The sequence below is a fragment of the Oncorhynchus tshawytscha genome, linkage group LG16, assembly GCF_018296145.1.
Source record: "Oncorhynchus tshawytscha isolate Ot180627B linkage group LG16, Otsh_v2.0, whole genome shotgun sequence".
NCBI classification, from domain to species: Eukaryota; Metazoa; Chordata; class Actinopteri; order Salmoniformes; family Salmonidae; genus Oncorhynchus; species Oncorhynchus tshawytscha.
In genome coordinates, this window is record NC_056444.1 from 21,116,011 (window position 1) to 21,129,352 (window position 13,342).

The 13,342-nt window shown below is 41.8% G+C and overlaps 1 protein-coding gene across 3 annotated transcripts in view; it reads right to left on the bottom strand.

The window, feature by feature from the left end:
- The window catches only part of sema5a (sema domain, seven thrombospondin repeats (type 1 and type 1-like), transmembrane domain (TM) and short cytoplasmic domain, (semaphorin) 5A), a 202,208-nt gene that overhangs the window by 87,454 nt on the left and 101,412 nt on the right, over positions 1 to 13,342 (bottom strand). For all 3 annotated transcript variants that reach the window (XM_042298964.1, XM_042298963.1, XM_042298965.1), the window contains 2 exons: positions 11,331 to 11,466; positions 1,284 to 1,488 (listed from right to left, as the gene is read on the bottom strand). In XM_042298964.1, the coding sequence (XP_042154898.1) occupies positions 1,284 to 1,488; positions 11,331 to 11,466 (341 nt within the window). The remainder of the gene's footprint in view (positions 1 to 1,283; positions 1,489 to 11,330; positions 11,467 to 13,342) is intronic.

A 13,342-nucleotide genomic window follows, 5' to 3' on the forward strand; every position in this document is an offset into this window, starting at 1 on the left:
TTGTGGACAGGTGTCTTTTATACTGATAACACATTCAAACAGGTGCCATTAATACAGGTAACGAGTGGAGGACAGAGGAGCCTCTTACAGGTCTGTGAGAGCCAGAAATCTTGCTTGTTTGTAGGTGACCAAATACTTATTTTCCACCATCACTTGCAAATAAATTCATTAAAAATCCTACAATGTGATTTTCTGGATTTTTTTTCTCATTTTGTCTGTCATAGTTGAAGTGTACCTATGATGGAAATTACAGGCCTCTCTCATCTTCTTAAGTGGGAGAACTTGCACAATTGGTGGCTGACTAAATACTTTTTTGCCCCACTGTATGTCTGCTAGCCATTGCTAATGGCCTGACACTGGTTCAGATGTTTTCATTAGGGTCTGGTTAGCATCCAGAAACTTGTTTGCTCTGTGTGAACCCACCGATCTCATTGCCGCATTGATCACACAGACACACTCACGCACGTATAAGCACACATCCACACACAATGAGAGTGGAGATACACACACTCACTCACTCACTCATGCACATACGAATACACACAACCACAATGGGAGCAATGTTTTGTTAGCAGGACCGTCAGACAGACAGAAATGCCCCAGGGCTAGTGATGCAGAACAGGTGGAGGAGGGATCCAGAAATAACAGGGGCACAGAATGAGACAGAGCATGGCTGTATAATCCAGCAGTGTAAGAGGAGGTTAAGCCTTCCAGTCTGGTTGCTGTGTTACATACTTCCTGTCCTCTGTCTGGTTGCTGTGTTACATATGGTACCTGTGTTTTTCTTATTACCGCCATGCTTCCCCTTGACAGGCGACTGGTTGCAATTTCATGGTGTTTAACATCTCTCAGTGAGGGATTGAGTGTGGGGAAAAGGATGTTGTGTGTGTCTGGGGCGGGGGGGTGAGTCTGCTGGATGTGCAAGGTTGTGTGCGTGTGTGTGTGTGTGTGTGTGTGTATGTACTGCTGCATATGCATATGGAGGACACATGGCAGTTCATTGCGATCCCATTAATGTCAGCTGAATGAAAGCTTTGATGTCTCCTCAGAGCTTCACATCTAATGCCTTCATTCACCTTCCTGAACCACTCCACCATGTGCAGAGTCATAGGGCTAGGAATCAGATAGTCACACACACACACACACACACACACACACACACACACACACACACACACACACACACACACACACACACACACACACACACACACACACACACACACACACACACACACACACACACACACACACACACACACACACACACACACAAAATGTACCTGTGGCCAGGTAGATGATATGGAACAGCATGTCTTTGCCCTGTACCACGTCCACAGCTACATGGGAGAAGCGGATATTATCCTCCATAAAGTAAGGGACAGGCTGGACCGGCTGAACCACCTCATTCATCAGCAGGAACTTCTGGGCATCCTGCAGGTTCCTCTCTGTCAGATTCACGTAGGAGCCGTAGTCTATGGTACCACACTCGAGGGAGAAAGAGAGGGACAGAGATCATTTATTTGTGCTTCCCATGACTGTGTTTTTGTATTTTAATGCAATATATACAGTACCAGTCAAAATGTTTGGACACACCTACTCATTCCAGGGTTTTTCTATCATGTAGTAACCAAAAAACTGTTAAACAAATCCAAATATATTTTATATTTGAGATTCTACAAAGTAGCCACCCTCTGCCTTGATGACAGTTTACAGATCTGAGGAAGTGACTGCTTTTCTGAAACTATTGGATTGGCTGTCTTCAACTAATGGCAGGGCTGTATCTGGAACTGCACGTTGAAGATAGAAATATAATGAATAGAGCACACACAATCTCCTGTACTATTCCAATCTATCTGAGAGTCTTATTGGATCTACACAATACGTTTATTTCTGAACATTTTGTAAATGTTCATTCTCCTGAATATCCATTGCCCCAGTTGTACAATCAAATCAAACCAATGAATTTTGTACACAAAAGTATAAATAAGTTGTGATGCTCAACTACGGACTCTTCCAACATGCCACTGAAAAGTTTGAAAGCTGCAATTAATTGTATGATACCTGAAAATACTGCAGAGTAATTCAAATCCATTTGCAAACATTGGAAACAGCAGGTTGGTTGCTTAGCAAAAACAACTTTGAACCTCTTTGTCCATCTGAGGGTAAATGTTCTTGTTAACGAACACACACTTGACCATCTTTAAAGGGATAGTTTACTCAGACTAAAACAAAAGATTTTCCACCTACCTTGGCTGCAGTTGATTCATGAGGGCAGTTTTGGGATATTTAGTTTCCTTTTGACACTCAATAGCCATCATTTGTTACGGTTAGCGCTCTCAGTTTAACATTCTACTGTTCTTGTGCCTAAGTAATAAAACGAATTACTTTTGGGCCAACATTTTATTAGCATGTTGTTACATAATACTTATGCAACTGCATTTTAATTGCATAGAAATGAGCTGAGAGTTTTTTGTAACTACTGCACACAAGAGGAATAGTGACTATTCCTTATTCTACTTATGTAATAACTCCATTATCATGCAAGTCCTATGTAACAACAATGTTGCTATTGTAATAATCACAAAGTTACTACACAAGAACTTGATGCCAGGTTTTACTGTATTACCTTATGTCTCACTCATTGTGAAAATATATTTGTTAGCCATTTTGAAGCTGCAAAAGTGGTCTACTCTAATGTTGAGGTGATTCCATGTCCCTCATATATTTCATTCTAGACTATAAACTATATTAAGACGAATATCTAAGAGCCCCCTAAACCACATGCTTATGATCATATATTTAGACTAATTGAACTAACTGTTGTAGCTTTTTGGCAGCCATCAAAAATACATTTTTTTGCTTTTAAATAATTGCTTTTATTAAAATATCTTAAAATATTTTGGGGTTTTCTGAGAGATATTCCAATACTTTAATATTATGTTGTTTTTCTGAGACCTGTACTTGAATATTAAAGAAAATATTTGCCTTTTAGTTGAAATGTCATACCCTATATTTGACGACCTTGAGTTTTTGAAAAGGTAGTATTTTCAATTGAACTACAAAACATAACTATTTTCTACCCAGATCTGGTACTAACTGTATAATATAGTGAGATATGCATGTAAAATGTATTATAACAACCATTGGGAAATCATCAATAAGAGTTTTGTGCAAAACACATCAATCTCTCTCTGACAATGAGTTAAACAATGAATTCATTTTGCATTTAAAAGTGAGAGATGACTATCTGCACTCAGACACACCCACCCCAGTCTGATGGTATATTAACTGTTAATACACAGCAACATGATTCACCATGATCTATGACTACTGGATCAATTCATACAGTTTAAGAGAAGAGGGAGATATTTCTCTAGACAGATAGATCATTAACAATTCAATCAATGGCCAGGGTGTGTGTGAGTAATGATTTCACAGGAAGTTGGGGAAAGATCCACATTGCGGTGTGTATGTATGTGTGTATGTGTCTCTCTCTCACTCTGTGTGTGTGTGTGTGTGTGTGTAGGGTGCTAGATATATGGGTAGGCCATTTTACATCAATGCAGGGCTGCCATAAATCCAAAGCTCGTAAATCGAATCCTCCAACATTGACAAATACTTGATGAAGATGTCACCCCAACCTAGATAAAGTGTGCTGTGCTCCAACAGTGAAATGTGTGTGTGTGTGTGTGTGTGTGTGTGTATGCATGTGTATGTATGTGTGTGCGTGCGTGTGTCAAATGGTGCAGCTCAGAGCAATTCCCCCGTAGCTTGGAAAAGGCTGGTTTACACACACACGCACACACACACACACACACACACACACACACACACACACACACACACGCACACACACACTTTATCCTCTCTAACAGGGCCCTGTGCAGACCTAAACAGCCACAGTGGGCAGGGAAAGGCTTTGGTCAGATACTACAAGCCAGAGGAAATTGGTTTCCATCCAGGCAATTTCTCCTAGCCTCAAGTGACTGGAATCTGTGTGTGTGTGCGTTTCTTCATGTGCAAATATGTGTGTCTATCAAGCGTAAAACTTGCTGACCAAGTTCACCCTAGGCTTTTGGTTACATGAGTGATATGGAACATGTGTGTGTGTGTGTGTGTGTGTGTGTGTGTGTGTGTGTGGCTCCCCCAACCCCTGAGAAAATGAAATCACATTCAGACTGCTGTGTGTAGATTAGGTCATATGCTAAGCCTGCTAGCCCTGAGAGCTGCTAGCCCTGAGAGCTGCTAGCCCTGAGAGCTGCTAGCCCTGAGAACTGCTAGCCCTGAGAACTGCTAGCCCTGAGAGCTGCTAGCCCTGAGAACTGCTAGCCCTGAGAACTGCTAGCCCTGAGAACTGCTAGCCCTGAGAACTGCTAGCCCTGAGAACTGCTAGCCCTGAGAACTGCTAGCCCTGAGAACTGCTAGCCCTGAGAACTGCTAGCCCTGAGAACTGCTAGCCCTGAGAACTGCTAGCCCTGAGAACTGCTAGCCCTGAGAGCTGCTAGCCCTGAGAGCTGCTAGCCCTGAGAGCTGCTAGCCCTGAGAGCTGCTAGCTCTGAGAACTGCTAGCCCTGAGAGCTGCTAGCCCTGAGAGCTGCTAGCCCTGAGAGGTGCTAGCCCTGAGAGGTGCTAGCCCTGAGAACTGCTAGCCCTGAGAACTGATAGCCCTGAGAGCTGCTAGCCCTGAGAACTGCTAGCCCTTCCAGCCATACACCATTCTCTCTGTGTCATGTCTAAAAAGCACAGGCAAAGGCTTCCAAATCCTCCCTCTGTTCCAAAGCCCTATGGGGTCAGAGCCTAGCCGTGGGAAGTAGTATAAACGTACTGAAGGTACTGCAGCACCCCTGATTTTTTACATTTATAAATAAAATTAAACAACATTTTAAAAGAGTAGTGCACTGGACCTTTAATACGCGGAACAATAATATAAACGTGTTATAAACGTGTCATAAACATTTAAAGTGTTGCTCCTATGTTTCATGAGCTGAAAAAAAAGATCCCTGAAATTTTCCATATGCACAAAAAGCTTATTTCTATCAAATTTTGTGCTCAAATTTGTTCACATCACTGTTAGTGAGCATTTCTGCTTGGTCAAATTAATCCATCCACCTGAAAGGTGTGGCATATCAAGAAGCTGATTAAACAGCAAGATCATTACCTTGTACATTACCTTGCACGGTGAACAATAAAAGGACACTCTAAAATGTGCAGTTTTGTCACACAACACAATGCCACGGATGTCTCAACTTTTGAGGGAGTGTACAATTGGCAACTTAATACAAAGGAGATATGTCACGCTGCATGAGGCAAATGGTGGTCACACCAGCTACTGACTGGTTTTCTGATCCACCCCCCTACCTTTTTGTTAAGGTATCTATGAGCAACATATGCATATCTGTATTCCCAATCATGTGAAATCCATCGATTAGGGCCTCGTTTATTGAAATCGACTGATATGAACTGTAACTCTGTAAAATCTTGGAAATTGTCGCATTTTGCATTCCTATTTTCGTTCATTGTAGTATTAGTTGAGCGACATCGACGTCTGTAGCGTGTAGCGTGTTTTCAGCATCTCCACTTTGGCAAAAAAAGGTAGTTGTATAATTAAGAACATGACTCAATAGTTGGAGTTGTAAGAGTCGTTGCCCTGTCCCTTTCTCTTTGATTGTCATTTGAATGGAATCCACGAAGAACAAAACCCTGTGCTCTGACATTTACATCAAAAAGTGCAAAGTTATAGGCAAAGAAAACAAAACATCCACTTCAAATAAAATATTTTTCTTGATCAAATAACATGGAAAACAACGACTTTTTGTGCAGTATTAATTTACCATCGTTACAAACCACATAATGTACATTACTGTATTGTACACAAGCTGGTCATCTAGGATTGTAACTAGACTTTCCATCACCATGAAGAAAAACAATGTACAGTAGAGTAATTGAGTACATTGAGACATCAAGTGGTTTGTGATGATGTGGCTGAGTTGGTAGAGCATGGCGCTTGCAATACTAGGGTTGTGGGTTTGAAAAAGCATGCAAATGTATGTACTCACTACTGTAAGTTGGTTTGGATAAGAGTGTCTACTGAAAAGGAATGAATAGACCATTTCAGTTCATTTCAGAGCCTTTACTAGTCCTGTATTAGTGGACAGATAAAGACATCTTCAGCTTGGGCAAAAAATAATAATTCTGCATCCCCCAATATGCAAAGAAAATCACAGCACCCCCACCCCCAAACAAATTTCCTTGGCTATGGGTCAGAGAGGCTTCAGAGAATGAAGTGCCATTCGTGATAGGTAGAAGTTGCCCTTTAACACAGATCTAGGATCAGATTACTCTCAACCCACTCCTAACCTTAAACTATAAGGGAGATGTAATAACACCTGGTCCTGGGTCAGTGGTTAGGGGCAACTTCTTCCGGCTCCAGGGAAAGTACTGTAGTGGTGCGATTGGGATGTTGTAAATTTCACATCAGTGAGTTTTATAATGCGAGGTCGTCATTATTAACAGGTTTGTGAGGAGATTGAAAGAGAGAGAGTGAGAGAGAATGATTTAATGAGAGGGAGTGTACAGGGACTCTGAGGCTTGCTCATCAGCCCTACACACAAGCACACACACACACACACACACACACACACACACACACACACACACACACACACACACACACACACACACACACGCACACGCACACGCACACGCACACGCACACAAACAAAACACACACACAAACGCATACCCACCCATACACATAACCACATGCACACACACACTTTCTGTTGTATGCGATTATGTTTGTGTGTGTTGGTTAACTGGACAGAGTTGTTGAGGTGATAAAATCTCTCAGAATAACCAGGTGAAAACCTGTGTCCATGACGGCTAGATGTCCACCAGAACTGACTGTCCATGGGAAACAGACACAGGCGCGGTCATCCGTCGCCATCTCAGATGTAAGATCTTATAACCAGGTGAAAATCTGTGTCCATGACGGCTAGATGTCCACCAGAGCTGACTGTCCATGGGAAACAGACACAGGCACGGTCGTCCGTCGCCATCTCAGATGTAAGATCTTAATTTGATCACTCTTTTGTTGCTGACAAAATTCCTGCACAGCAGGAAATGCAAACTTAGTGTATTTGAGTTTTTAAAACACCTCTAAAGTGTATAATTTCCAATTTTAAAAAACTACTTAATTTGCCTTAACAAAAATGTATCAACCCCTACAAAAACGTCCATTAATTATATCTCCTGCTGTAGCAAACTGGCTCAAATTAAGATCCTACATCTGTAAGGCACTGACCTGAGTCATACATCTGTCTTGTCACACTATGGTAGTAGCTATTAGCCTGATTTGTTATATTCAATTGGTCATATTCAACTTTAAAAACTGATTCAGGCTCATCTCTCCCAAAACATATCCCAATCTGATCCTGTGCCTGGCTTAACCCTGATAGAATAACACCTAGCTGAGCTCATGGCTCAAGGCCTTGTTTCTACAATAGAGATAGAAGATTTTCCTGTGAGCTGTGTCGGCGGCCATACTGACCAGTGTCGCTGGTCAAAACAACATTTAATTTATACTTTGGTGGAATGTCTGTCGACAGGCGCTGTGACTGTTTCCTTGTTGCACAGACATGAAAACAATTAATGTCTCTGCAAACTTCGCAATGCCCGTTGTCGTGGTTACTGGGCTGCTACAGCAACAAGACCAAATCCACTGTGACAAGACAGTGCAGTAGTTCTAAAATTCTCATATAGAATGACCTACTTTTATCTTGTCATACACAAAACCAAAAGCTCATTTCTAAAAACTTGCCATCATTACCTTGTAATTAATTATGTTGTTGTGGTGGGTTTATTTTCCTTTAATAATGAATAAAAAGTAGATAAAGTTACGGTGTTGGCAGCTATACTCCGGTCATTATTTGAACTGGTTAGCCTGCTAGTTAGCTAGCTAACAAGCTACTAACGAACCAAAACATTGTTTAGAAAGTTGCTTTTAGTTGCCTTGCTTGCTAGATTGACATTTACCAAGTTAATTTTTAAATGGATGGGTTTATAGGTGTTCAAATAGAGCAAGTATGCTATTTGGAGCACTGGGCTGCTGAAGCCCAGTGCCTTGGGTTCATGCATGTTAACATCAGTTTGCTTTATTCACTAAGTGTCCTTTATTCACTGCTTTAGCACACTCCACTGACCCTGATGCCCTAGCCGTGTCTGAATCCTGGCTTAGGAAGGCCACCAAAAATTCTGAAACTTCCATCCCCAACTACAACATTTTCCGTCAAGACAGAACTGCTAAAGGGGGTGGAATTGCAATCTACTGTAGAGATAACCTGCAGAGTTCTGTCAGACTATCCAGGTCTATGCCCAAAGTTCGAGTTTATACTTTTAAAGTTCCATCTCTCCAAAAATAAGTCCCTCACTGTTGCTGCTTGTCATAGAGCCCCCTCCGCTCCCAGCTGTGCCCTGGACACCATATGTGAATTGATTGCCCCCCCCCCCATTTATCGTCAGAGTTCGTACTGCTAGTTGACCTAAATTGGGATATGCTTAACACCCCGGTCGTCCTACAATCTAAGTTAGGTGCCCTTAATCTCACACAAATGATCAAGGAACCTACCAGTTACAACCCCAAATCCGTAAACATGGGCACCCTCATAGATATCATCCTGACCAGTCTAGCCAGACACCTGCGAGCAGGCCTTTCTAATTGACCTGGCCTGGGTATCCTGGAAGGATATCGACCTCATCCCGTCAGTAGAGAATGCCTGGTTATTCTTTAAAAGTGCTTTCTTCAACATCTCAAATAAGCATGCCCCTTTCAAAAATTGTAGAACCAAGAACAGATATAGCCCGTGGTTAACTCCAGGCTAGACTGACCTATGACACCCTGTGGCATACTGCACTAGCTTCGAATAGTCCCCGCGATATGCAACTTTTTAGGGAAGTCAGGAACCAATACACACAGTCAGTTAGGAAAGCAAAGGCTAGCTTTTTCAAACAGAAATTTGCATCCTGCAGCACTAATTCCAAAAATTTTTGGGACACTGTAAAGTCCATGGAGAATACCTCCTCCCAGCTGCACACTGCACTGAGACTAGGAAACACTGTCACCACTGATAAATCCACGATAATTGAGAATTTCAATAAGCATTTCTCTACGGCTGGCCATGCTTTCCACCTGGCTACCCCTACTCCGGCCAACAGCTCTGCACCCCCCGTTGCAACTGGCCCAAGCCCCCCACTTCTCCTTCACCCAAATCCAGACAGCTGACGTTCTGATAGAGGTGCAAAATCTGGATCCTTACAAATTAGCTGGTTTAGACAATCTGGACCCTCTCTTCCTAAAATTATCTGCCACCTTTGTTGCAACCCTTATTACTAGTCTGTTCAACCTCTCTTTCGTATCGTCTGAGATTCCTAAAGACTGGAAAGCAGCTGGGTTCATCCCGCTCTTCAAAGGGGAGACACTCTAGACCCAAACTGTTACAGACCTATATCCATCCTGCCCTGCCTTTCTATGGTCTTCGAAATCCAAGTAAACAAACAGATCGTCCGACCATTTCGAATCCCACCATACCTTGTCCGCTATGCAATCTGATTTCCGAGCTGGTCACGGGTGCACCTCAGGCACCCCCAAGTCCTAAATGATATCATAACCGCCATCGATAAAAGACAGTAACGTGCAGCCATCTTCATCGACCTGGCCAAGGCTTTCGACTCCGTCAATCACCATATTCTTATCGGCAGGCTCAACAGCCTTGGTTTCTCTACTGGCTGCCTCGCATGGTTCACCAACTACTTCTCAGATAGAGTTCAGTGTATCAAATCGGAGGGCCTGTTGACCCGACCTCTGGCAGTCTCTATGGGGGTGCCACAGGGTTAAATTCTCGGGCCGACTCTTTTCTCTGTATATATCAATTATGTCACTCTTGCTGCAGCTGATTCTTTGATCCACCTCTACGCAGACGACACCATTCTGTATACATCTGGCCTTTCTTTGGACACTGTGTTTTAACAAACCTCCAAACGAGCTTCAACGCCATAGAACACTCCTTCCGTGGCCTCCAACTGCTTTTAAATTCTAGTAAAACTAAATACATGCTCTTCAACCGATCGCTGCCCGCCCGACTAGCATCACTACTCTGGAAGGTTCTGACTTAGAATATGTGGACAACTATAAATACCTAGGTGTCTGGCTAGACTGTAAACTCTCCTTCCAGACTCACATTAAGCATCTCCAATCCAAAGTGAAATCTAGAATATGCTACCTATTTTGCAACAAAGCCTCCTTCACTCATGCTGCCAAACATACCGCCGTAAAACTGACTATCCTACCAATCCTCGACTTCAGCGATGTCATTTACAAGAGAGTGCCTCCAACACATGAAATTGGATGCAGTTTATCACAGTGCCTTCCGTTTTGTCACCAAAGCCCCATATACTACCCACCACTGCAACCTGTATGCTCTCAATGGCTGGTCCTCGCTACATATTCGTCGCCAAACCCACTGGCTCCAGGTCATCTATAAGTCTTTGCTAGGTACCACCCACCCGTAGCACACACTCCAGTAGGAATATTTCACTGGTCATCCCCAAAGCCAACACCTACTTTGGCCGCCTTTCCTTACAGTTCTCTGCTGCCATTGACAGGAACAAATTGCAAAAATTACTGAGGTTGGAGACTTATATCTCCCTCACTAACTTTAAGCGTCATCTGTCAGAGCCGCTTACCGATTGCTGCAGCTGTACACAGCCCATCTGTAAATAGCCCATCTGTAAATAGCCCATCCAATCAACTACCTACCTCATCCCCATATTTGTTTTAGTTTTTCTGCTCTTTTGCACACCAGTATTTCTACTTGCACATCCTCATCTGCACATATCACTCCAGTGTAAATTGCTAAATTGTAATTACTTTGCCACTATTGGCCTGTTTATTGCCTTACCTCCTTACTTCCTTTGCACACACTGTATGCAGATTTTTCTATTGCGTTATTGACTGTACGTTTGTTTATCCCATGTGTAACTTTGTGTTGTTTTTGTCGCACTGCTTTGCTTTATCTTGGCCAGGTTGCAGTTGTAAATGAGAACTTGTTCTCAACTGGCCTACCTGGTTAAATAAAGGTGAAATAAAAAATCTAATAAAAATGCCATGCAGAGGCTGTCGTTTTGTATTTATACATTTTCATAACGAAGACGATAAGTTTGATGTCGGATGATAATAGAATGGTCACGATGTCACTGCGACAACTGTCTACAGACATGTTGATCGACCAACTGCAAACCAGTCTTCCAGGTTGGGGTAGGTGAGTATTTACCTGGAAGTCAGGGTTAGGGTTAGGGTAGGGTAGCCAGGCGGAGCGAGAGTTCTCCTGGTACTTGAAGGGACCTCCAAACACCTGGGTGATGGCACTGAGGTTGAAGGCACACACTGCAGACGCTGCTATGCTGTTCCTGAAGGGGGAAGAGAGGGATAGCGATAAATATACAGTGCCTTCAGAAAGTATTCACACCACTTGACTTTTCACACATTTTGTTGTATTAGGAAGTGGGATTAACATTTTTTAGTTGTCATTTTTTGTCAACTATCTATACAAAATACTCTAATGTCAAAGTGGATTTTCTTTCACCTTGACATTACATTTGAAAAAAATAAATATGAAAAATAAAACAATAATATATCTTGAAATAAAACAATAATATATCTTGATTCAACTCCCTAAGTCAATACAAGTTAGAATCACCTTTGGCAGTGATTACAGCTGTGAGTCTTGGTAAGACTCTAAGAGCTTTGCACACCTGGACTGTACAATATTTGCCAATTATTATTTTCTAAATTCTTCGAGCTCTGTCAAATTGGTTGTTGTTTATCGCTAGACAACCATTTTAAGGTCTAACCAACAATTTTCAAGCAGATTTAAGTCACAACTGTAACTGTGAGACTCTGGAACTTTCATTGTCTTCTTGGTAACCAACTCCAGTGTAAATTCGGCCTTGTGTTTTAGTTTATTGTCCTGTTGAAAGGTGAATTCATCTTCCAGTGTCTGATGGAAAGCAGACAACTAGGTTTTCCTCTAGGATTTTGCCTGTGCTTAGATTCTGGGTTTTTTTTATCCTGAAAAACTCCCCTTAATGATTACAAGCATACCCATAACATGATGCAGCCACCACTATGCTTGAAAATGTGGATAGTGGTACTCAATAATGTATTGTATTGTATTTGCCCCAAACAATACACCTTGAAGTCAGGATAAAAAGTTAATTGCTTTGCCACATTTTTTTGCCACATTTTTTGCATTATTACTTTAGTGCATTGTTGCAAACAGGATGCATGTTTTGGAATATTTTTTATTCTGTACAGGCTTCCTTCTTTTCACTCTGTCAGTTAGGTTAGTATTGTGGAGTAACTACAATGTTGTTGATCCATCCTCAGTTTTCTCCTATTACAGCCATTAAACTCTCTAACTGTTTAAAAGTCACCATTGGCCTCATGGTGAAATCCCTGAGTGGTTTCTTTCCTCTCCGGAAAATGATTTAGGAAGGATGTCTGGATCTTTGAAGTGACTGGGTGTATTGATACACCATCCAAAGTTGAATGAATAACTTCACCATGCTCAAAGAGATATACAATGTCTGCTTTTTAATTTATTTTACCCACCTACTAATAGGTTATTTTTTTGCGAGGCTTTGGAAAACCTCCCTGGTCTTTGTGGTTGAATCTGTGTTTGAAATTTACAGCTCGACTGACTGACCTTAGAGATAATTGTACGTGTGGGGTACAGAAATCATGTTAAACACTAAAATTGCACACAGAGTGAGTCAATCCAACTTACTATATGACTTGTTATGTGACTTTTGTTTTTACTCCTGTACTTATTCCGGCTTGCCATAACAAAGGGGTTGATTACTTATTTACTCAAGACATTTCAGCTTTCATTTTTACTTAATTTGGAAAAAAACAAAAACAGAATTCCACTTTACATTATGGGGTATTGTGTGTAGGCTAGAATGTGGAAAAAGTCAAGGAGTGTGAATACTTTCTGAAGGCACTGTATATGGTTAGGATTTTGTCTGCTGACTGTTAATGTCCAGTCTGTGTTTTTGTCCTCTAAATATACCTACACATCTGTCCCTACACAGACTCAGATCCTACTGTGAGTGATGGTGTAAGGTGACTATAAATTTAACACCAGGCTTCATTTAAAATGTTCTGCCTCTGTGGCTAAGTGTATGGATCGGGCCTGACAAATAGCTTTGACTTTTCAAACTGTCACTTTCCACAAAAGCATGTCTCTTCTAAGAGGTGAGAAAATTGAAAATGAAAGAAATG